The sequence below is a fragment of the Pan paniscus genome, chromosome 6, assembly GCF_029289425.2.
Source record: "Pan paniscus chromosome 6, NHGRI_mPanPan1-v2.0_pri, whole genome shotgun sequence".
NCBI classification, from domain to species: Eukaryota; Metazoa; Chordata; class Mammalia; order Primates; family Hominidae; genus Pan; species Pan paniscus.
This window is the reverse complement of record NC_073255.2, coordinates 176702597-176728300: the sequence shown is the minus strand read 5'-3', so window position 1 is coordinate 176728300 and position 25704 is coordinate 176702597. Positions and strand designations below refer to the sequence as shown.

The window sequence follows — 25704 nt, the reverse complement described above, 5'->3', positions numbered from 1 at the left end:
GGTCAGGAGTTCGAGACCAGCCTGGTCAACATGGCGAAACGCCCTCTCTACTAAAAATACAAAAATTAGCTAGGCGTCGTAGTGAGCGCCTGTAATCCCAGCTACTTGGGAGGCTGAGGCAGGGAGAATTGCTCAAACCCAGGAGGCGGAGGTTGCAGTGAGCTGAGATTGCGCCACTGCACTCCAGCCTAGGCAACAGAGCAAGACTCCGTCTCAAAAAAAGAGGTAATTAGGGTAAAATAAGGTCATTAGGGTGGGCCCTAATCCAACATGACTGGTGTGCTTATTAGAAGAGGAGATTGGGACACAGACACACACAAAGGGAAGACCATGTGGGGATATAGGGAGAAGACAGCCATGCACAAGCCAAAGAGAGAGGCTTCCGGAGAAACCAACACTGCTGACACCTTGACTTCAGGCTTCTGGTCTCCAGCACTGTGGGAAAATCAATTTCTATTGTTTAAACCCCCAGCCTATGGTTGGTTGGTATAGTAGCCTAGTAAACTAATATGGGGTTCAAGAAGTTGTCTATACCATGTTGAATGAAAAAGACTTTGCGGCCGGGCGTGGTGGCTCACGCCTGTAATCTCAGCACTTTGGAAGGCTGAGGCGGGTGGATCACCTGAGGTCAGGGGTTTGAGACCAGCCTGGCCAACACGGTGAAACTCCGTCTCTACTAAAATACAAAAATTAGCCAGGCGTGGTGGCAGGCACCTGTAACCCCAGCTACTTGAGAGGTTGAGGCAGAAGAATCACTTGAACCTGGGAGGCGGAGGTTGCAGTGAGCCGAGATCACACAACTGCACTCCAGCCTGGGGGACAAGAATGAAACTTCATCTCAAAAAAGAAAAGAAAAGAAAAAGACTTTGCATTGGCCCTCATGGAGTTGGCAGTCTAGAGGGGAAGCAGAGAGTAAGCTCATAAGCTAACAACTAGACGGAAAGTGAATTTTCCTGGAGGGAAAGTGTATTTCTTGGAGAAAGTATATTTTCCTGGAGGGAAAATGGGGCAAGGTGGGACAACGGTGGGGGTCATATTTGGGAGGCTTCTCTGAGGTGAAGACTTTGGTCTCCTCATCCCTTCTTCTCAGGCCATTCTGTTTCTTTCTAAAACCAGCTGTCCCACTAAGTGGTCAAAACTGGAGCCCCCACCATTGGTCAGAGTGTCCCCAGCCTGCAGGTTGCAGGGTGTGGGGAGACAGGCGGTTGGGGGACCAAGCAGTCTCAGAACCACATGTGATGCATGGTGACGCTATTTCTTTTCACTGTTTTAATTATAGCTGAAACATGAAGCCAGTCATCAGAATTCAAAAGCCTTGTAAAAACTCCTATTTAGAGGAAAATTATAATTTTCTGATAAAATATGAACACTCAAAATAAGCCATAAAACATAACTGCAAAGTATCTAGAGAGGAGTTAATTATATATTAGAACCAAGATGCTGGGATATTTTTTTCTGCAGAGGAATACCTCTCTATATTTAGAAAGAAATTCTTTGGGAGCGCCATGGCCACTCAACAGAATTATGGTTTTATGGAATTTGGGGAACATAATCCATTTGTTTAGGTTCCAGAGTTGAAGGAGGAAATCATATATTATGTGTATTTATGTAGTGGCAAGATGCAGTCCTGTGGCACACTACATGGAATAAAGCACTTAACTCCAAGGAAAGTGCGGTGATGTTTTCTGGTTCTGTTGAGACAGAATAAATTAGAGATAAGAGTGAAGACTGATTGGATCTCATACCTATCCTTAAGACTTAAGGGTGAATTTACACTATTTTTTGTCTTGCACCTGAAAGACAAATGTAGTCCTCCTTGCAATATGTCAGCATGGCCTTCACGTCTTTCTCACCAGGCTGCCATGACACTGTGCTCACTTGGGCCTGGAAATTCCATTAGAATCTCCCATTTTTTGATGAAATCATTTGGGGCTATTGATTATTGTAATGTTTTTATTTCTGAAAACATTTTATTTATTTTTTCTGAAACAGGGTCTTGCTCTGTCACCCAGGCGGTAGTGCATTGGTGTGATCGTGGCTTACTGGAACCCCAAACTTCTGGACTCAAGCGATCCTACCCTCTCAGTCTCCTGAGTAGCTGGGACTAGAGGCACATGCCACCATGTCAGCTAATTTTGAAGTTTTTTTGTAGAGATGGTGTCTCACTATGTTGACCAGGCTGGTCTCGAACTCCTAGCCTCAAGAGATCCTCCCACCTTGGTCTCCCAAAATGCTGGGATTACAGGCATGAGCCACTGTGCCTGGCCTCTTTTTGTTTATAGATGTCCCATGATAAGAGGAAATTGATGATTTCAAAAGAGCAGTCAGATGGTGAGGGGACATTGAATCATGTCATTTAAGAAATAGTTGTCAGATTTGGAATTTTTAACTGGAAAAGAGAAGATTTGGAAGATCAGATAGTGGTACTTAGGCATGTGCCTAATAAATATTTATTGAATACATACTGCATGGGAGAGGGAATTTAGGTTTTTTTTTTTTGTGACCCTGAGAAGTGGAATTGGGTTTAATAAAGGAAGCTATGGGGAAAATTTCAGCTCATCTGAAGGAGAACTATCCCAATAGTCAACAGACAAAATTATTCAAAGATAAGATAACCTGCCTTGAGCAATGAGCTCCACACCCCTGGAGACTGTTCCACTTCTTAGAAATCCTGTACCCAAGGCTTGAGCATACAGAGGGGTTTGGTCTAAAAGCCTTCCAAGGACTCTTTCAACCCTGAGACTTCATGTCTGGAAAGCCACTCCAGACACTCTTTTTTCTATTAGTTTGCCTACACATTGATTTAAAAAATTGTGGCAAAATACATGTAACATAAAATCCACCATCTTAACCTTTTTTTTTTTTTTTTTTTTTTTGAGATGGAGTCTCGCTCTGTTGCCCAGGCTGGAGTGCAATGGTGCGATCTTGGATCACTGCAAGCTCCGCCTCCTGGGTTCACGCCATTCTCCTGCCTCAGCCTCCCGAGTAGCTGGGACTACAGGTGCCCCATCTTAATAATTTTTAAGAGTACAGTTCGGTGGTATTAAGTACACTCACACGGTTGTGCTACTATCACCAGCATTCCTCCACAGAACTTTTCTCATCTTACAAAAGTGAAACTCTGTGCCTATTAAACAATGGCTTCCATGACCCCTCCACACCTCCTGCTTGTCCACATATATTCATTGATGAGACTTACTGAGAGATGCCTTGAAAGAGACAAAGGATTTTCCCCAAAGGAATGAGTGATATGGTTTGGTTGTGTCCCCACCCACATCTCATCTTGAATTGTAGCTCCCACAATTTCCACGTGTGGTGGGAGGGACCTGGTGGGAGGAAAGTGAATCATGGGGTCACGTCTTTCCTATGTTGTTCTCATGGTAGTGAATAAGTCTTACAAGATCTGATGGTTTTATAAAGGGGAGTTTCCCTGCACAGGTCCTCTTCTCTTGTCTGCTGCCATGTGAGGTGTGCCTTTCACCTTCTGCCATGTTTGGTAGGCCTCCCCAGCCACGTGGAACTGTGAGTCCATTAAACCCCTTTCTTTTGTAAATTGCCAGTCTCAGGTATGTCTTTATCAGCAGTGTGAAAATGGACTAATTCAATGAGTAACAAGACTGGTAAGTGTGATGGGAGCCAGACTGTGTATGTCATGCAGGAAGGGGACTCTGCAGAAAGGAGGTCCAGGGACACAGCTTTCGAGGCTCCTGTCTGTCAGCCTAGCTGTGTCCCAAGCCTCCAATCACTCTCTGGTCAAGGGCTTCCAGACTGCAAGCCATGATCCGTCATGAAATCAATGTCATGAGTGGCAACCAGCATTTAAAAAAAGGAGAGAAAGAGACAAGAGATAGACAAGATTAGGAAACACAGAGGAGCATTTAACATCAGGGAAAGTATTTTGTGGTTGTTGAACTTGTTCAAGATATGTGTGTGTGTGTGTATGCATGTGTGTGTGTATGTGTGTGTATGTACATGTATGTGTGTGTATGTGTGTATGTGTGTGTGTGTATTCTGTGTCAAAATGTGAATGTGTTTCTTACTGTAGATCATAGTGAAAAAAGTTTGAAAAACCAAAACTAACCCAAACCCCAAACCTGGGAGTTGTTCTCTCTCAACTACAATCCTGTCAGTCACAATTATTAAATCTCTCTTTGGCCAACTCTTTCCATCCCCGCAGCTGCCACCCTGGCTGAGGTCACCATTATCTCAGCCCCTAACTGATTTCCCTGCCCACAGCCTTGTCACACCCATCCGTACTCCACCCTGTAGTCAGTGGGATCTTTCTAAAGACAAATCTAGCCCTATCCTGGTGCAAACTCCCTAACTTGTTTTATGAGGCCTGGTATGTGCTGGCCAGTTCCGCACCCCTTTCTGAACACAAAGCCTGAAGGAGTGCCTTAACTTCCCAATCCCTTATATAGTCTGAAGTCACAGGGCCTTCTGGAAGCTCGGGTTGCATTTGCTACTTTGGGCTTGGCAGGATAATGCAGTGGTTAAGAACATTGCCTCTAGAGTCAGATGCCTGGGTTCAAATATTGGCTCCATGTGACTTTGAGAGCTGACCTCTCTGGTTTGACCTCTCTACAGTTTCTCAATCTGTAAAATGGGGATAATAACGCTACCGACCTCTTAGGATAGTTGTGAGGCTTCACTCACTTCACAAATATTTATTCAGTGCCTGGTATGTGCTAGGCCATGATTTAGGTGCTGAGGATACCTCTGTGAACAAAATGAAGCTCCGTGTCCTCACAGAGCTTGCATTCTAGTGGGAGAAGGTGGACAATAAGCATGAGAAATACACTGGAAGGTACAGTGGGATGGGGCGAGGCGTGTTATTAAATTGGTCAGTTGGCACTGGGCTCCTGCATAGGTGAGATTAGTGCAAAGCCTTGAAGGAGCTGGGGGTTTGGTGGGCATGGGAACCATTACAGCAAAGGCATCATGTGCGTGAGGACCCTTAAGGATGTGGCGCGGCTGGAGGGGAGGGATGGAGGCAGGCCAGAGAGGGCATGGGGGCCTGTGTGTGGAGGGCCTCCAGAATCTTGGTAGGATTTGTACTCTACAAGACACAGGTAGTCATAGCAGAGTTTTGAACAGAGACATATCTTGAGCTGACTTCTGTTTTAAAGAATCTCGCTGTTTGGTGTTGAGAATCAACTGTGAGGAGCCAGAGTGGAGGCAGGGAGCGCCGTCAGGAGGAAGCACAGTGGCCAGGAGAGAGCAGGGGTGGAGGCTCAGGCCAGGGAGCTGGACACAGATACCGGGAGAAATGATCAGCCTGGCATGCTTTGAAGGTAGAGCCAACAGGATTTCCTGATGGATTGGATATGAGGTGGGAGAGAGAAAGACAGGAGTCAAGGATGACTCCAAGGGTTTTGGACTGAGCAGTCGGAATGATGAATACAGTTAATACATTTATAGCTGTTAGATATGAGTTCCAAATTTCTTTTCAAAGAATCAATATGTCAGTATGTTCAATTTTTTGCCTTCTACTTTTAAACTTAACTTCCTCATAAAGCAACCTTTTTCGATTACCTGCTCCACCCTGACTCATTTCAATCACCTGCTCCACCCTGACTCATTCCTATTACATGCTCTGTCATAGCCATTTTTCCTGCGAAACCACCCACTCCATCACTAAATTAGCCATCACTCCATCACATAAATTAGCCAATCGGAATTAGTTTAGCCTGTGTGGTCTAACCCCAGCCAATAGGGGAACGACAGAACAGCAGGGGCCACGTGCGTCAGGGATAAGAACCCCTTCCCCTCCCTTGTCCAATTGTGCGCTCACCATTGCTCCATCTGTAAGGGCACACCCTTCTATAGAAGTAACTTGCCTTGCTGACAATTAAAAAGAAAATTTTATATTTGAGTGCTATTTCTTTTGCGGCACCAAAACTTTATTTATGACACAGCTTTCAGGACAGTCCTTGGCACATAGTGTTGAGATGATGTCGCATTATTCCGTTAGACCCTTGACCATGTCATCTCTCTAGGGTCTGGTCCTTCTTGTGAGCTGTTTTTCTCTTTCTCTGAAACTCTAGATCCCTCTCCAACCCCCTTTCTCCTTTGCCTGCTAACTCTTATTCACTTTCATGAATACAGTTTAGAGAACATCTCCTGAGGGAAGCCCTATTGACTGGACTTCACCCCAAGGGCTTTGTGCAGATAACAGCTTACTCCCATTTAAAAAAGATTTTTTAAAAAAGTGATCCTTAGGAACAAGTTCACTGAGAAGTAATGTTTACTCATTCTTTTCTTTCCCCCACATAGGGACAGATCTATAGATGTGGGAAACGAAACATTTTGTGATTTCCAAGGACATTCTTATGGGGAAAGAGGAGAAGCAACGGGTTGGTGGTTTCATGGCTTTCAGAACACCAAAGACAAATAAAACTCTATTAATCTGGAATCAAATAGAGACCCACAGATTTCTACACTTACCCCAGTCGAATTGAACATTTTATTTGTTATTTTCATAATGAACTACTGATTTGCAGAAATCACAGCTGAGAATAATTAATGTGCACAGAGTCACGATTTAACATTAATCTGGATCATCTCATGAGCCAGCATAAACTGAGCCCCAAACCAGATAAAGACTTACAAGAAAGAAAAATTATAAGCCAATGTCACTCGTGAACATAGACACAAAAGGCGTAAACAAAATATTAGGTAATATAGCTCAGTGATAAATTACAAGAATAATTGATTAAGACCAAGTGGGACTTATTCCAAGAATGCAACTTTGAAAATCAATGTAACTTGTTGCATTAACAGAATAAAACAGAAAAACACATACAATCTCAAGAGATGCAGAAGAAAATTGATAAAAACTGACATCCATTCATAATAACAACTTTCAGTGATTGGATATCAATATAAGGAGACTTCCTTCACCTAAAAATGACATTTACAAAAACACCTGCAGTTAACATTATATTAAACAGTGAAATAGTTAACACTCTCTGAGGCTGGAAACAAGACAACTATGTCCACTATTACACTTCTATTTGACATCATAGAGAGGTCAATAAGGCAAGAAAAATAAATAAAATTTGTAAACATTGGAATGGAAGAAGTAAAACTCTATTTATTTGTAGATGGCGTGATTGTCTAACATAGAAAATTTGAGAAATCTCTATAAATAAACTTCTAGATTCAATATTGAGCTTAAAAATATTGTTGGATACAAATTTAATATACAAAAATTTATTTCTACACACGGGCAACAAACTAATGAAAAATGAAAATTTAAAAATATAACTTACAATAACAGTAAAACTACTAAATACCTACAAAAACATTTGACTAAGGTTGTACAAAAGACCTGTAGTCTGGAACTACAAAATATTGCTAAGATAAATTTAAAATACCTAAATATATAGAGGTTCCACATTCATAGTTTGGAAAATTCAACATTGTCATGATGTCAATTCTTCAAAACTTAGCAAGATTATTATAGTACTGTAGTTGTGTTATGTAAACTACTCATATCTTAAGTAGAAAGATGAAAAGATTAACTAATTGAAAATAATAACTACAACAACTTTTCAAGATATAGACAGTACAATAAGATATAAACAAGAAAAAGTTAAAAAGTGGGAAGATTATGTTAAAGCGTAGAGTTTTTATTAGTTTTATTTTTGTTTGTTTATGCAATCAGTGTTAAGTTGTCATCAGTTTAAAATAATGGGTTACAAGATTATTTGCAAGATATGATAACTTCAAATCTAAAAACATACAATAGATACACAAAAGTGTGTCTATTTTCATGCCTGTAATCCCAGGACTTTGGCTGAGGCAGGCAGAGCACTTGAGGCCAGGAGTTTGAGACCAGCCTGGCTAACATGGTGAAATCCTGTCTCTACGGAAAAAAAAAAAAAAAAAAAAATAGCCGGGCGTGGTGGTGCACGCCTGTAATCCCAGCTACTTGGGTGGTTGAGGCATGAGAATTACTTGAACCCAAGAGGTGGAGGTTGCAGTGAGCTGAGATCATGCCACTGCACTCCAGTCTGGGTGACAGAGTGAGACTGTCTCAAGAAACAAAAAACAAACAAACAAACAAAAAACAAAAAAAAGAAACACTAGAAATCAATAAGAAGAGGAATTTTGGAAACTATACAATTTCCAATTGTTTAATTGGAAATTAAACAATGCTCCTGAATGACCATTGTGCCAATGAAGAGATTAAGAGGGAAATTGAAAAATTTCTGGAAACGAATTATAATGGAAACACAATGTACCAAAACTAATGGGATATGGCAAAAGCAGTACTAGGAAGAAAATTTATAGTTATAAGTGCCTACAGCAAAAAAGTAGAAAAAAATTCAAATAAACAACCTAATGATACATCTTAGAGAACTAAAAAAGCAAGAGCTAAAGCCAAAGTTAGTAGAAAAAAAAGAATAAAGATCACAGCAGAAATAAATGAAATTGAAATGAAGGAAACAATACAAAAGATTGACAAAATAAAAAGTTGGTTTTTTGAAAAGATAAACAAAATTGACAAACCTTTAGCCAGACTAAGAAAAAAAGAAAGAAGGCTCAAGTAAATAAAATCAGAGATGAAAAAAGAGATGTTATAACTGATACTCAAAGGATCATTAGCAGCTACTATGGGCAACTGTATGCCAATAAATTGGAAAATCTAGAAGAAATAAATTCCTAGGCACATACAACCTGTCAAGATTGAATCACTAATCCAAAACCTGAACAGATCAATAACAAGTAATGAAATCAAAGCCGTAATAAAAAGTCTCCCAGCAAAGAAAAGCCCAGGACACTGTGGCTTCACTGCTGAATTTTATCAAACATTTAAAGAAGAATTAATACCAATTCTACTCAAACTATTCCAAAAAAGAGAGGAGAAGGGAATGCTTCCAAAGTCACTCCAGGAGGCCAGCATACCCTAATACCAAAACCAGACAAAGTCACATCAAACAAAACAAAACAAAACAAACAAAAAATCTACAGGCCAATATCCCTGAAGAACACTGATGCAAAAATCGTTAACAAAATAACTAGCAAACTGAGTTCAACAATACATTAAAAAGATCAATCATGACCAAGTGGGATTTATCACTGGGATGCAAGCATGGCTCAACATATACAAATCAATCAATGTGATACATCATATCAATGGAATGAAGGACAAAAACCACATAATCATTTCAATTGATGCTAAAAAAGCATTTGATAAAATTCAACATCCCTTCATAATAAAAATCCTAAAAGGCATAGAAGGAACATCAATCAACATAAAAGCCATTTACAACAGACCCACAGCTAGTATCATATTGAATGGGGAAAAACTGAAAACCTTTCCTCCAAGATCTGGAACATGACAAGGATGCCCACTTTCACCACCGTTATTCAACATAGTACTGGAAGTCCTGGCTAGAGTAATCAGGCAAGAGAATGAAATAAACGTATCCAAATTGGAAAGGAAGACGTCAAATTATCTTTGTTTGCAGATGATATGATCTTATATTTAGAAAAACCTAAAGACTCCACCAAAAAGCTATTGGATCTCATAAATGAATTCAGTAAAGTTGCAGGGTATAAAGTCAACATACAAAAATCAGTAGCATTTCTATATGCCAACAGTGAACAATCTGAAAAAGAAGCCAAGAAAACAATCCCATTTACAATAGCCACAAATAAAATGAAATACTTAGGAATTAACTTTACTGAAGAAGTAAAAGATCTCTACAATGAAGACTGTAAAACACTGATACAAGAAATTGAAGATACAAAAAAAATGGAAAGATATTCCATACTCATGAATTGGAAGAATCAATATTGTTAAAATGTCCATATTACCTAAAACAGTCTACAGATTCAATGCAATCTCTATCAAAAGAGTGACATTCCTCACAGAAATAGAAAAAACAATCCTAAAATATGTATGGAACCACAAAAGACCCAAAATAGCCAAAGCCATCCTCAGCAAAATGAACAAAACTGGAGGAATCACAATCCTTGACTTCTAATTATATGACAGAGCTATAGTAACTAAAATAGCATGGCTCTAGCATAAAACCAGACACATACACCAATGGAATAGAAGAGAAAACCCACAAACAAATCCATACATCTACAGTGAACTCATTTTCACAAAGGTGCCAAGAAGAAATATTGAGAAAATAACAATCTCTTCAATAAATGGTGCTGGAAAAAGTGGATATCCATATGAAGAATGATGAAACTAGACCCCTATCTCTCACCATATACAAAAATCGAATCAAAATGGATTAAAGACTTAAATCTGAGTCCTCAAACTATGAAACTACTAAAAGAAAACACTTGAGAAAATATCTAGGACATTGAACTGGGCAAAGATTTCTTGAGTAATACCCCACAAGCACAGGCAACCAATGCAAAAATGGACGAATGAGATTGCATCAAGTTAAAAAACTTCTGCACAGCAAAGGAAACAATCAGCAAAGTGAAGAGACAAGCCACAGACTGGGAGGAAGTATTTGCAAACTACCCATCTGGTGAGGGAATAATAACCAGAATATGTAAGGAGCTCAAACAACTCTGCAGGAAAAAAACCTAATAATCCTATTAAAAAACATGCAAAAGATGTGAATAGACAGTTTTAAAAAAAAAGACATACAAATGGCAAACAGGCATATGAAAAGGTACTCAACATCACTGGTCATCAGAGAAATGCAAATCAAAACTACAATGAGATATCATCTCACCCCATTTAAAATGGCTTATATCCAAAAGACAGGCAATAACACAAGCTGCCAAGGATGTGGAGAAAAGGGAACCCACATACACTGTTGGTGCAAATGTAAATTAGGACAATCACTATGGAGAACAGTTTGGAGGCTCCTCAAAAAACTAAAAAAACTAAAAATAGAGCTACCATATGATCCAGTAATCCCACTGCTAGGTATATACCCCAAAGAAAGGAAATCAGTATATCAAAGAGATATCTGCACACCCATGTTTATTGCAGCACTATTCACAAGAGCCAAATTTGGAAGCACCTAAGTGTCCATTAACAGACAACTGCATAAAGAAAACGTGGTACATATATACAATGGGAGTACAATTCAGCCATAAAAAAGAATAAAAGCCTGTCATTTGCAACAACATGGATAGAGCTGGAGGTCATTTTGTTAAACGAAATAAGCCAGGCACAGAAGGACAAAATTGGCACGTTCTCACTTATTTGTAGGAGCTAAAAAGTAAAACAATTGAACTCATGGAGATAGTAGAATGATGGTTACCAGAGGCTGGGGAGAGTAGTGAAAGAGTGTCGAGGGAGGTGGGGATGGTTAATGGGTGGAAAAAAATAGAAAAAGTGAATAAGACCCAGTATTTGGTGACTATAGTCAATAATAATTTAATTGCAGGTTTTAAAATAACCTAAAGATCAGCACCATAAGACAGGGCAAAAAAATAAACGATTATAATTGGATTGTTTGTAACACAAAGAAAGGAAAAATGCTTGAGATGATGGATTCCCCATTTACCCTGATGTGATTATTATACATTGCATGCCTGTATCAAAATATTTCATATACCCCATAAATGTATACACCTACTATATACTCACAAAAATTAAAAATTTTAAAAATTGACAAGCTGATTCCTGTAAACAAATATATGGAACCAAAAGAACTAGAATAACCACGAGAATTTACACCGCCATCTCTTTCTGTTTCTCTCTCTCTGTGTCTCTCTCTCTCTCTCAGACAGGGTCTCGCTCTGTTGCTCAAGCTGAAGTGCAGTGGCAGAATCATGGCTCACTACAACCTATGCCTCCTGGGCTTAAGCAATTTTCTTACCTCAGCCTTCTGAGTAGCTGGGACTACAGGCATGTGCCACCATGCCTGGCTAACTATATATATATATATATATATATATATATATTTTTTTTTTTTTTTTTTTTTTTTAGTAGAGACAGGGTCTTGGTATGTTACCCAGGCTGGTCTCAAACTCCTGGCCTCAAACAATTCCCCTACCTTGGCCTCCCCAAAATTATAGGCGTTAGCCACCGTGCCTGGCCACACTGCCATCTTTCAAGATCAATGATAAAGCTATGCTATTTAAGAGAGTGTGATATTGGTGCAAGGATAAACAGACCATTGAAATGGAACAGAATCCAGAAGTAGACTCACACATATGATCTCTTGATTTATGACAAAGGTGCTATTCAAGGGGGAATGGGTGGTCTTTTCAACAGTGGTACTGGGGCAACTGGGTATTAATACAGAGAAAAAAAATCAGCTTTGATCCATACTTCACTTTATACACAAGAGTTAACTGGAGATAGATCATAGTCCCAATAGTGAGAGGTAGAACCATAATGATTCCAAGAGAATATCTTTGTGACCTTGTATATAAGGCAAGAGTTCTTAAAGAGAATACCAAAAGCAATAACACAAAAGAAGATTTTGATACATTGGACTTTATTATCAAAGGATATTATTAAGAAAATAACACACAAACCATGGACTGGGAGAAGATATTCACAACACATTTATCTGACAAAAGACTCAAGGCAGAACATGCAAAGAAAAACAAGTCAATCAGAAAAAGTCAAACACCTTAAAATAAAAGTGGGGGAGGGGGCAAAGACTCAACAGGCACGTTGTTAAAAAGGAGACTATTCAAATGGCCAGAGAGCATATGAAAAAGTTCTCGGCTGGGCGCGGTGGCTCACGCCTATAATCCCAGCACTTTGGGAGGTGAAGGTGGGCAGATCACCTGAGGTCAGGAGTTCGAGACCAACCTGACCAACATGGAGAAACTCCGTCTCTACTAAAAATACAAAAATTAGCCGGGCATGGTGGCACATGTCTGTAATCCCAGCTTCACGGGAGGCTGAGGCAGGAGAATCGCTTGAACCCAGGAGGCAGAGGTTGTAGTGAGCTGAGATCACACCATTGCACTCCAGCCTGGGCAACAAGAGCAAAACTCCATCTCGGGAAAAAAAAAAAAAAAGAAAAAGAAAAAGTTCTCAATGACATGGTCACCAGATAAATACAAATTAAAACTGCGGTGAGATACCACTACTACCCAGCCCCTGGAATAGTTACAGTGAAAAATAATGGCAAGATGAAAGTGCTGGCTAAGACTGGAACAACTAGAACTCCACTTTATGGGAGTATAGATTGGCTCAACCCCTTTGGAAAACTGTTTGGCAGTATGTACAAAAACCCACCATGCACCTACTCTCGTGGGCTAGCGATGCCGCTCCTAGGTGTTCATAAATGCCTGTTGATATAACAACCTAATTCATAATAGCAAAAAACTGGAAACCTATATGTTTATTGACAGAGGAATAGACTGTGGTGTTTCTATACATTGGAATGCTACATAGCAATGAAAAATGCAGACTATGTTCACGATCTTGCTCTGTCCCCAGGCTGCAGTGCAGTGGCACGATCATAGCTCACTATAGCCTCAAATTCCTGGGCTCAAGGCATCCTCTTCCCTCAGTCTCCTGAGTACCTGGGACTACAGGCACACACCACGGGGCCTGGCTAATTTTTAAATTTTTTTTTGTAGAGACAGGGGTCTCACTTTGTTGCCCAGGCCGGTCTCGAACTCCTGGGCTCAAGCAATCTTCCTGCCTCAGCCTCCCAAAGTGCAAAATTACAGGACTGAGCCACCACACCTGGCTATATTAATCTAAATACGTGGTATGGATGACTCTTACAGACATTATGTTGAGCAAAAGATGCCAGAACAAAAGGATACATACTGTAAGTTTACATTTACATGAAGTTCAACAGCAGGAAAAGAGAAATCTATACAAATTGATGTCAGAGGAGTGGTTTCCTCTGGATGGTAGGGATGGGTTGACTGAGAAGAGGCATGAGGGAACCCTCTGGAGTGCTGGAAATGTTTGTGTCTTGATCTGGGTGGTGTCACATAGGGGAATACATAGACAATAATACATTGAGCTTTACACTCAAGGTTTGTGTATGGAAGTGACTTCAATTTAAAAAAATACTAAGGAATAATAAACATTTAATTTCGACAGACTTGAATGCTGGATGAACACTAACAAGACGAAAATCAACAGATGTAACTACAAGGTTTCATATTTAGGTTTAAAATTTGGTTGTTCAGTGCATGTGATGGAAGCAACCTGACCTGCAGAAAGTTGCATTAAAAAGATCTGGGAACCTTCATTGAGCACACGCTTGTCGGGCTGTATTGGGGTATCATCGTCAGGAACAGAGGAGGTCTGTCCTACTGCACTCATGGGAGCAGTGCCTGGTCTCAGGAAGGAGTGTCCTACTGTGATGTGTAATGAAGTTAGACCTCATCAGCTAAACAATGGTTTTCAGACAGTGGCCACATTTTAAGAGAGGTGTTAAGAGCTGACAGGAATCCTTTGGCCCTGTTTTAATTTGGGTTTTTAATCTCAAGCTGGTAACTGGGGTTGCCGCCCTTTGATGACGACACGTGGGTGGATTGCAGTTTCTCTCTCACAGGCTCATGTTAGGCTGCTTGACTTAGGATGATCACACTGCCTTCCTTGGCATCTCTTGCAAGTGTCCTCTGAGACCAGGTTAAAAACTTCCTTTTTTAACTTGGATCCCATTAGGATGTCAAAGGGTAACATTTGTGGTCATGTCTCCTCCTTCAAAGGGTGGCCCCTTTTAGGGCCTATGGGCCCTTTGTTTCCCATTTCTAAAAGAGGCAGGAAGGAGAAGGTGAGTAGAGAAAGTGAAAAGTCATTAGAGGGGTGACGACAGGTAAGAGAGGAAAGTGTGGTTTAACTTTGCACCTTCTGCCCCTCTTCAAAGGGTAGATTAGTGCTGGCAGCCAGAGGGGGACAGAAAACCCAGCAGAGGGGCCCCTCGTTGTCTTTACTTGCTCTGCTTCAAATAGCCATGCCTTGGGCATTTAGGAAGATGTGGATGAACCCCACACAGAATGTGTCAAGACCACAGTCTCTGGCCCTCCCTGGCCATCCCACAGCAGGAGCTGAATGGCTGCTATTTTCAACGATCTTGAGCTGGGTTTGCTGCACTTTATGTTTAGGGCTGTACAAGCTCTGCTCTGAATGGTGTCTGTGATTATGCTGTGAATAATGATGGAGCAACTACTGTGTGCCAGGTGCTGTACTGGGACTGGAACTATCAAGACAAAGAATGGAGGGTGGGAGTGGGGTGGCCTGTATCACCAATACTTATCCATCTTACAGCAAACACAGTACTTTTCATATTATTTCATCAACTCTTGGGTCATTCTCCAGCAATTAGGAAACACTGCCCTGAGGAGCAGGTTATTGAAGAAAACCAACACCTCGGCATTCCATGGATGCATGAAGACAGCAGCCACTTATTGAAGGTTTCTCATGCGCCAGCCCAGTGATTCTCAACTGGCCTGGTAAAGCCACACAAGAACCACTGGCTCCTTCCAGAGTGTTGCAAATTCATGGAATGCATTTCTGCTGTAACCGAGTTCATGTATTATCGGGAGAAAGGGATGAAAGGCATGATAGAATATGAAGCTATAGCCACAAATGTTTTCTTGTGTTCTGGAACATGCAAGAAATGGACTCAAGATCTAGATGATCTCTGGGATGCCTTGACAGATGATCAACAGTTCTGAAACAGCCACACAGGGCTGAGGGGCCAGCTGAACAGAGCGAGGTTCTTCTAAGGACTCCGAGAGATAGTGTTATACCTCAGTGGTTGTAATGTGAGTACAGAGAGCCAACTTGTTTATGCCAACTAGTCTGCAAAAATATTAATATCAAAAAGAGGACCACGGTCACAAAGACTAGGTACCACTGTTACAAACATTGTTTCTAATTCTCACATAACCAGGCACAGATGAGGACAGCCACCGTGCAACTTGTCCCCTTCCCACCTGGAGACGTGAAAGACCTGGCACTGTCCCCTCATTATATTATAATCAACTGAGACTCAAGAATTTTGTCACTTGTATAACCCCAAATTCTATACTTGAGGCCATTGTCAATTTATGTCTATTGCTATCTGGCTGTACAAAGATTTGAACCAAATAGGGCTTATATTTTGGTGGTTTGAAATAGTAAACGTGTCCCTTTTACTAAAAATAGAGTATAAAAAAATTAAAATATAAAAAAAAATACCAAAAATGAAAACAGTAGTGGTCTTACTATTCTACATGTCAGTTTTCATTAATTCCCTCTGCTGGTAGAAGGTGGCCATAGAGATGACATCATCTTCGCTCTCTTTGTGGGAGAGTGTGACTGGCCTGAGAGAATGGCCTCCGGGTGAGGTTGTGAGATGTGTCCACAGCTCGAGGGGTCAGCTCAGGGGCATGTGGTGGCTAAAAACAAATTTGGGCTCTATCTGCCTAGTCAGCTTCAGCCGCTGGAAAGGGGCCTCTTCTAATTATGGCAGTCCTGCCTGACGGAGTTCCAGCATTTTATCCACTGGGGAGAAGGAGGAAGCCAGGCGCTTGGAACTGTGCTTCTATCAGCCCCAAAGCTGACAGTGAGGGCCCCTCCTGAGCGGGGAAGGGAATCCGGGGGCTTGTTAACTCTTATCTTTGGAGGAAACTCTCCAACAGATCTCAGCAGAGTTTCTGGCCAGAAGCAGTGTTCAAGAAGGACAAGGGTGTTCCTGATATCGCACTTGACATGCTTGGCTGTGAGAATAAATTTTCCTGAGGGGGCCTAAGAGGGAGCTTGTTCCTTGTACCTGAAGCTCCAAGTGGCTCTATGGGACGCTGGTGGGACTCCGTGGCTCCCTGTGGCTGCCAACGGTCACGTGAACTGGGCACCAAACAGACCTTAGGGATTAGCTAGTCTAATGTATTTTACACAGGAGGAAATTGAGAATCAGGAGGTTAAAGGATTGTCTGAAGGTCACACAACTAATAAGAGGTAGCAAATCTGGAATCTGATTTCATTTCTTTAAACTAAAATCAAAGACATTTCACCATACTACTGAGCTATGGCTTAGAAGAGGGAAAATGGGAAGAAGAAAGGGAATGTCATAAGAAGGAGATTGGGGCAGAGAAAGACAGGGAGGATCAGGACTTAGTGACTTGATTTCCATGGAATGTTCTGGAATATATCCATTGAGAGATAAGAATTGATTTTATGGTTTATTTCTCTATTCTCATGCCTAAATTGTAGATATTAATCTCCTGGTTTACACAGTTATTTCTACTTCTGCCACCACAAAAGTTAGGGAAATACGGCATAAATATCAGAGCAAGCTTTTACTCACTTCTTTTTGTTAAAAAAATATATAAAGATAGCTTCCTGCTGAACCAAGAGTCTAGTAAGGCACAAAAATATGAAATCATTTTCAACAAGGTCTTGAAATTTTAGAAAAATCTCTGCAAGGCAGAGAGAAGTACATTTGAGCATTGAGAATCAACACCACTTAACACTATTCCTGTGTTCCCAAGGCATCACAAGACACTCAGTACTTTTAAAGATGTTAGAATTAAAACTTAGCTACCATGTTGGAAACGAAGCTCAGTGTGTTGTACTGATTAAATGTAATGCCATGGATCTGGCTTTTCTAGGACTTAGCCATGTCCAGACATTAGAAAAGCAGGTGAAATGGGAGACCTGCAGGGGACAGGCATCCCATTGTGACTGTCACCTGGGAATTCCAATGGGGCAGCCCATCCTGCAACAGGAAGCTTCCAGTTCAGATTGGAGGGTTTCCTATGCACAGCAAAGACCTTTCGCCATACCACTGGGCTATGGCTTAGAAGAGGGGGAAATTAAAAGAAGAAAGTGGGTGTTATAAGAAGAAGATTGCGGCAGAGAAGGAGAGGGAGGTCACATAAAACAAAGAGGCCTCAAAATAGAGACGGGGGCAGGCAAATGAGGTTGCACACCTGTGTTTCTGGTTTCACTGCCCTCTGTAGTCTGTTTGTGCTTTCAGGAAGAACTTCTCCCTTGCTCAGAGCTGTAGACCCGTAATGTGAGTTGACCTTTCTCAAGAAATGCACAGCTAAAAAAAGTTGGCAAGGTTTGACTGAAGCCATGAGAGCTTCCCTAGGTCATGCATGGCAACCACTCTCACAACTAAAATCTTGATGCACATGTTTGAACATCTGAGTGTCTTCATTTACTCAATGTTTGATTTAAGAGAAAGAGAACCAGGAACTCCAGGTGAACAGTTTTCAAAAACTGTCAGTGGCTACAGGTGTAGGAATGAGTTCAAGGGGGGCGGTTTTATGGCAAGTCTGCCAAGGCCCCCTCTCTCCTCAATGGATGCCAGCAGGCGGGTCCCTGTGGCCCCCGCACAAGGGAGTCTGACTCACCTGTAGCCCTGAATTGAGCTTTCCTTGCCAATTAGCTCTGCAATGAGCCAACATACTCTTTTCTTCCTTCAATAGGAGGCTGCTGCAGATACAGAGGACAGGAAGGTTTCCAGTGACTAATTTGCCTATAACTTTAGTCATCTTCACCAATGCCAAGGAGTTTGTGGTTTCACAGTGACTCATCCTGCAATGTTCACAGCTGTGTGGAGAGCGAGTGAAGCAGCCCCTGAGAGGCTGAACCTGGGGCAGCCAGGGTGCCGGGTATTGATGGTTCGGGATAAAACCACCCACCACGTCCATCACATGGCTTTGGACGTGACTCTTGTGTGTCAGTGGTGTGGCTCGACCTGTGCCTGGAGAGGTGACCTCTGTGTTGCTCATGAGGACCTGAGAGATGGCACTCCATACTGCCACTCCAGACCAGAACCCACATCTCCAAAGCAGTAGGCTTAGTGTTTTGACACATCCCTGACATGCCTATCTGACCAGACCAAGCTAACATGGGCCAAAGACTGGCTTACCTCTTATCACCCTTCCCACAGCTCCCTAACTCTAGGCCTTGATAGGAGGCCAAGAACAAGAAGTTCTGCCTCTGGTTGTGACCATTTCTGCTGAGTCATGTGGACTCAGCTCCATTTTCCACAGATATTTAAAAAAGAGCTGCCCTATGGTTTCATTAGGTACCGTACCTGACAGCAAAGAAGAGCTCATTGAAAATATCTAAATAGAAACATCCAAGTACTGATGTACCAGGACGACTGAGCTTCTATAAGTGCCAAGAAGATTGATTTGGGTTTAATGATAAGCTGTGGTTGCACCATCATGGAGCAGTTTCAGGAAGGACTGAGGACATTGATAGAGACCTACAAGGTCCACGTGGAAAATGAGCAAGATGAAGCAGAGACATTGCACAGACTCCAGAGGCCCAAAAACGGTGAATGGGAAAGCATGACGTTAAGAACTGCCACTCTGGATCCAACCCACAGTCTGCTCCAGCCAGTGTTCTGGAGTTTGGAAAAGAATATTTCACAGGATGATATTTGAATTCACACATTTGTTCAATGTTGTTGTATGTCAGGGAGCTCCCTGTTGCATCACCCCCACCTCCAGTGAATATGCTCTATGGATCCCTCATGGGATGCTTACAGCTCATGTCAAATTTCAGAGCTAAATCCAGCTTCCCAAATGAGGGCCCTTCTCCACCAGGCTGTCCAGGGACAAAACTCACGTAACTCAAGCCTGAATTTGTAAGCAGAGATGGGCTCTCCCTGTTGGAGAATGAGAGCATGCATTATTTAAATTCCTTTTCACTTAATTTATCAAACTAATATGCCGAGGTATTTTCTGTATCACAAGGGACCGTTTGGTAGCAGCTTGCATGGAGTAAGCGTTTAATGTTTACCGAGTGAATGTATAATAAAGCTGAATCGCTGAACGCTTAAGTAAACATGGCCTATTAGAGGGAAGGCAACGTGGTGTCAGTAAGGAGAAATCACGTCTCACTAATCTCCTTGAGTTCTTTGAGCAGATAAATAAGCATATGGATAAGAGGGAACCACAGAACCCAATTTAATTTGACTTTCAAAAACCTGTGAGAAAATCCCACTTTAAAGACTGTTTTTTAAAAAATTGAGTCACTAAGGGTTGTTTTACCATCGATACGGAATTGGCTTAAAGACCATAAACAAAGCTACACATAAGTGGATGCATTCCCAGATGGAAAACTATAAACACTGGGGTTTCCTGGAGATCTTATCTATGATGGGTCTTTTTACGTGTTTGTGAATGACTGAGACGAAGAAGACTATATTGCAACTCCAGGTTCAAGTAATACCTCATTCTTCTGGGAGGAATGTCAAGTTGATGGAAATTCCATTCAGTTGGAACAAGAATATATTGGATGCTGAAGAGTCAATATGTGTTTATGTCATGGGGTTTTAAAAAAAATACAAGATACAGTTCTTGGCCTTAAAGAGCTAATAATCAAGCTAGAGTGAAAGCCATATCCTCCTTTACTGTAAATAGTGGAAGGCACAAGGGGATCAACTGTGACAATGAGTGACACACATGGTGAGCGCTGCCAGAGTTCAGGGAAGGGGAAAAGTGCATGTGGATGGAGGCAGGGAAGGCTTCCTGGAGGAGGCAGTATCTGAGGAGTGTCTTGAAGAACAGCAAGAGTTTGGATGGGTGTGGAAGAGGTGGAGGGTTTTCTTGTGAGAAGCAGTAATGTGTCACCTGCCAAGTACTGTGTAGAGAGAGAGGTTATATGCATGATCCCATCTGGCTTTATGACAGCCCAGTAAGGTGGATCATATCCCCCAACTCCAGGCCTTGAGAGGAGGCCAAGAATAAGAAGTTCTGCCACTGGTTGTGACCATTTCTGCTGAGTCATGTTGATTCACCTCCACTTTCCACAGATATTTTTAAAAAGAGCTGCCCCGGCTCTTTTTTAAGTTAAGAAATGTGGCCAGGTACAGTGGCTCAGGGCTATAATCCCAACAATTTGGGAGGCCAAGGTGAGAGGATCACCTGAGGCCAGGAGCTCGAGACTAACCTTGGCGACATAGTAAGACCCCATCTCTGCCAAATTTTTTTTAAAAAAATTAGCCAGGCATGGTGGCACACACATGCAGTCCCAGCTACCTAGGTGGCTGAGGTGGGAGGATCACTTGGGCCCAGGAGTTTGAGGCTGCAGTGAGCTCTGATCACACCACTGAACTCCAGCCTGGGTGACAGAGCAAGACCGTGTCTCCAAAAAAAAAAAAAAAAAAAAGATATGTGCTCAAGCTCACGTCATAATCAATATGAGCCCCACTGTTACACTGCCTTCAATTCTGAGGCAGTGTCAGCGTGAGCAAGGCAGAGGTCAGGTCTCTCCAGCGCAGGTGAGGGTGAGCAGGAAGAGGCTGGAGTGACGATTTGTATTGGGGAGCAGTGAGAGACAGGGTGGAGCACACACAATGGATCTAAGACACAAGGGCCCTTAAATATCGTCTAGGGAACTTGAACTTAGTCCTGAAGGCTTAATCCTGTGCTGAGTGGAAGAGGACGAAAATTGGAACTCTACTTTGGAGTTTGGGCCACTGGACCTAGTCTGGGTGGAGGGGTGGGTGAGGGGATGGTGAAAGAAATTAGGAACGGCAGACAAATGGCTTGGAGGAGAAATTGATCAAAGCTGAGGGCAATATTATTGTGTCCTCCTTGCTTGGACATGTGCATTGAGTATGTCTGCCCCTAGCAGGCCAAATCATTGACCTCTCCTAGGTCAGCTCTCAGGGTCACATGTCCTGGTGTCATGGGAGGAAATATGGAAACACCAGTTGGCAAGTGCCGTCTCATGGCTTAGGGGCTCAGACAGTCTCAAGTGCTATGACAGGCTCCTGGGAGTGCCTTTACTGCTTGCCAGGATGTGGCTTGGTGGTCCGTGCACTTTGACTTACTGGCTTCTCCAACTTCTTTAATCAGCACTCCTTGCTGAGGCTGATGGAGCAACAAGCTACAGCTGCATTTAATAATCAGAATCAGTTTCTTGACAGACGGCTTCCAGGGGACTTTGAGCGAGGAGATAGCAATGCAGTGTTTGGGAAAGAGAATCTAGAGGCAGCAGAGAAGCAGTTAAACTTCTGCAATTCCTTTGGCCATCCTGAAGGGATGGAGGTAGCAGGCCAGCCGCCTCCCTCCAGGACACATCCCTCTAGAGGCCACGTGATGGCTGGAGTTGGGCATGATGCTCTGGGGCTGGAAGAAGATGAGCAAATTTTGGGTGAGTGGCCAATTACTCCACTCAACCTTGACATCCTGAAATGTCACTGAGGCAGCTGTCACAGCTTTGGCAGTAAAAAGAGCTCTAGACTTAAGTTGAGAGATGGCACATGAATCCCTGCTCTTCCTCGTGTTAAGCCATGTTACCAGGGTTGATCATTTAGCCTCTCTGAACCTTAGTTTCTTTGTCTATAAAATAGAGATGATAACTGTACTCATCTCATAAGCTCTTGCGATGACAAGGACACACTCTGGATGGCTCACCTAGTTCGGAACACAGGGAAGGGGACTTTCTCTAATTTCTTTAAGACTCAGCCCCAAGCACCTCACACCCAATAAGCTTTCCTCTGTCTGCATCCTGGTGGCCTGGGCTCCCCACCTCAGGAGCACTCACCACACTGCATTGTGCTGGTCCCTTTCCTTGTCTGCCTCTCTCACTAAACCGAGAGTTCCTCGAGGGACACTGTCTCTTTACAGTCAGCACCTACACAGTGCCTGGCATATGGCAGGTATGAAAAAGTTTGCCACATAATCAACAAAAGAATGAATACCTACTTCCCTAAAAGAATGAAAAGTGAGGTCTAATTGGAACCCCCCAAAAATGGTTGGCAAGGTGATTCTCTGAGTTCTCACAAACATGTTTATTAATTCACTTTAAACTTTTTCCAAGAATCAATGTAAAGGTTACTGGTCTTCTCTGCTAGAATGCCTATCTCCCTATTTTTGGAAAATGGATAGCACTGATATCTGCCATTTTTTCATTCTTTATTTCTTTTATTTATTTATTTAATTTTTTTGAGACAGCGTCTCTGTCGCCCAGGCTGGAGTGCAGTGGCGCGATCTCAGCTCACTGGAGCCTCCCACTCCCAGCCTCCCAGATTCAAGCGTTCAAGCAATTCTCATGTCTCAGCCTCCCAAGTAGCTGGGACTACAGATGTGTGCCACCACACCCGGCTAATTTTTGTAATTTTGTAGGGACAGAGTTTTGCCAAGTTGGCCAGGCTGGTCTCGAACTCCTGAACTCAAGCAATCCCCCCTCCTCGGCCTCCCAAAGTGTGGGGACTACAGGTATGAGCCACTGTGCCTGGCCTGATCTCTGCCATTTTCTGTCACCTCGCCCATCCTTTGGGATTTCTCATCAAAGATAAATAGTAGGACATTTACTTTCCAAAAACAAAGGGATATGTACATGCATGTAGGCTGGAGACTTGACCTAATGTAAAGGAGCCCTCTTAAAGTTTCCTTCTCTTACTAGGGGACAAATTTCTCTCCTAATTTTGCTTGACTTCCCTTTCCAGACTTAATACTCTTATACTTTCTGGGAAAGATGTAAGTGCAAGAAACTCAAAATTTTGCTTTCCAACTGATATTTATTAGCCTAGCTCATTCTCCGTCAGTCACTTGGCCTGTGCCCTCTGGATTCCCCCGGCTTTGAACCCAGCTTTAGAAAACCCTCTTGGTTTTAGCATTTTTAATAGCCTCAGCTTCCCTTGAGCTTTAGCTTTCTTGAAGCATTTCTTAAATGTAAATGTTACTCTTTTGTACCAGTCCCATAGATCTCTTTTGAAAAACCGAGTTCACTGAGGAGCTTAGTTTTGAGTGGAACTGACATAAACCTGATCAGAGGCCTGATTGCATCCCCATTGGATCTGACATGCAGTGTCTCCATCTGAGAACAATTCCCCATCCATCTATATGCAGAAAGAAAACTACGTACCATTCTGTTGGTAAAGTTACTGAAGTTCTCAACCAACACCTGCTTGATCATGTCTGGCTCAGAAATAACAATAAACATCCGACGACCAAGATAGTACCTGGGAGGAATAAAAAAAGCGTTAAAATGTGTTGCATTACCCATTTCTCCTTTCCAAAAAAGAGTTCACAGTGGCTTAGAATGAGGGATAAAAGATAACTAGGAAGTAAAGGTATGGAGACGATGAGGAAACGTATGTTCCAATCATAAGCAACCATATAGCTGTGATGATCTAACATCAAATTTCTTTCCACCAGCACTCATGGAATGCCACCTTGCACCGGTCCCTGGAGACTCTGGGTTGAATAAGATACACTCCCTGCCCAAGGAGCTTATTACAGCCTAATAGGAAAGACAGAGCTATACATGTAAATGTAATAATGAAGGGTTCATAAGATCCAGTAGTAAGACAAAGAAGGAAAATGGCAGAGGCCGGTGTTATCCATATTTCCCCAAAACGGAAAGATAGGAATTCTAGCAAGAGAAGACCAATAACCTTTATACCAATTCTCAGAAAAAGTCTAAAGTGAATTAATAAACAGATGCTTGTGAGGAAAGATTAAACCTGCTTGGGAAGAACTGAATATCTGGTTGCCACATCTATATATAAAGGAGCTCAACAGGTACTTTTTAAAATTTTATTTTTATTTTTGTGATGGAGTCTTGCTCTTTTGTCCAGGCTGTACTGCAGTGGTGCTATCTCAGCTCACTGCAAACTCCCCCTCCCGGGTTCAAGCGATTCTTCTGCCTCAGCCTCCTGAGTAGCTGGGATTACAGGCGCCCATCACCATGCCCAGCTAAGTTTTGTATTTTTAGTAGAGACAGGGTTTCACCTTGTTGGCTGGGCTGGTCTTGAACTCCTGACCTCAAGTGATCCGCCCACCTTGGCCTCCCAAAGTGCTGGGATTACAGGCATGAACCTCTGTGCCCAGCCCTCAACAGATACTTAATGACATTAATGAAAATATGGATGAAAGGCTCAGTCGGTCAGTCAGCTGGTGGCGTGAACTCTAACTGGAGATAGAGCGTAAACACATGTCATATTATACTTACAAAAGTACTGGGGGCACGAAAGCAAATCAAGACCCAGTCACAGTTTCCAAGGGTCTGACTATCTGACAGGAGAGACAATTAGGCAATTAACATACAGCGTGATGTTCTGGCAGGCATGAGTGACCCTGGAGGCACACTCAACTCAATGCTTGGAGAAAAGAGACTGAAGGCTTCCCAGAGGTGGTGCTTCCCAAGCTGAGTTCTGGAAGATGAGCAAGAGTTAGTCCAGGAAGAAGGGGTGACAAAGGAGGTGAGGGTGTGCTGGCTGGAGGAATCAGCTAGAGCAGCTGAGCCAGGGACAAGCCTGCTTGGGGGAACCGTGAGTGCCGGACTACCAACTGTGCAAAGCAAGCCAGAGTGATGACAAGCGGCCCACTGTGTAATGACATGTTTTCAGTGTATGAAATTATACTTTCAGGGATGTAATTTGATCGCTGGTGTATCCAGCTCAGAGCAGTAAGGAACAGATTTTAAAGGGGAAAGTCACATTGAAAAGCAGCCAATTTTACTCTAGCACTTATTTACCAAGAACTTTTCATAAACCCAAATGACACTAATTGTTTTAAATTCTTCTCCTTCTCATTAACTATGGAAAACAATAAAAATATTTGTCTGGCACATATTAGGCACTTGGAAAACATTTACCTGAGTCATCGTATTTTCCAAAATTGTCAGGAAAATCTTTGAGAAACAGGAATTCAACAGATGTGGTACAAAGAAAGAAAAGAATACTAACTACTTTTTGTGTTTGTTTGTTTGTTTTTACTGATTTTAACCAAGAAAACAAAAAACAACTCAATAAGGCCATAAACCAATTCTTTTATAAAATGTATGGTGAGGGTCATGGAGTCTTTTGAGAATCTAATGAA

The 25704-nt window shown here is 42.2% G+C and overlaps 1 protein-coding gene across 4 annotated transcripts in view; it reads right to left on the bottom strand.

The window, feature by feature from the left end:
- Positions 1-25704, bottom strand: part of TBXAS1 (thromboxane A synthase 1) — a 185574-nt gene that overhangs the window by 85556 nt on the left and 74314 nt on the right. For 3 of the 4 annotated variants that reach the window (XM_034965090.3, XM_034965091.3, XM_008965963.4), the window contains exon 4: positions 23747-23843. In XM_034965090.3, the coding sequence (XP_034820981.1) occupies positions 23747-23843 (97 nt within the window). Of the gene's footprint in view, positions 1-21835; positions 22006-23746; positions 23844-25704 lie in introns of those variants that run through there. The other variant, XM_063606123.1, reaches the window with a different exon arrangement.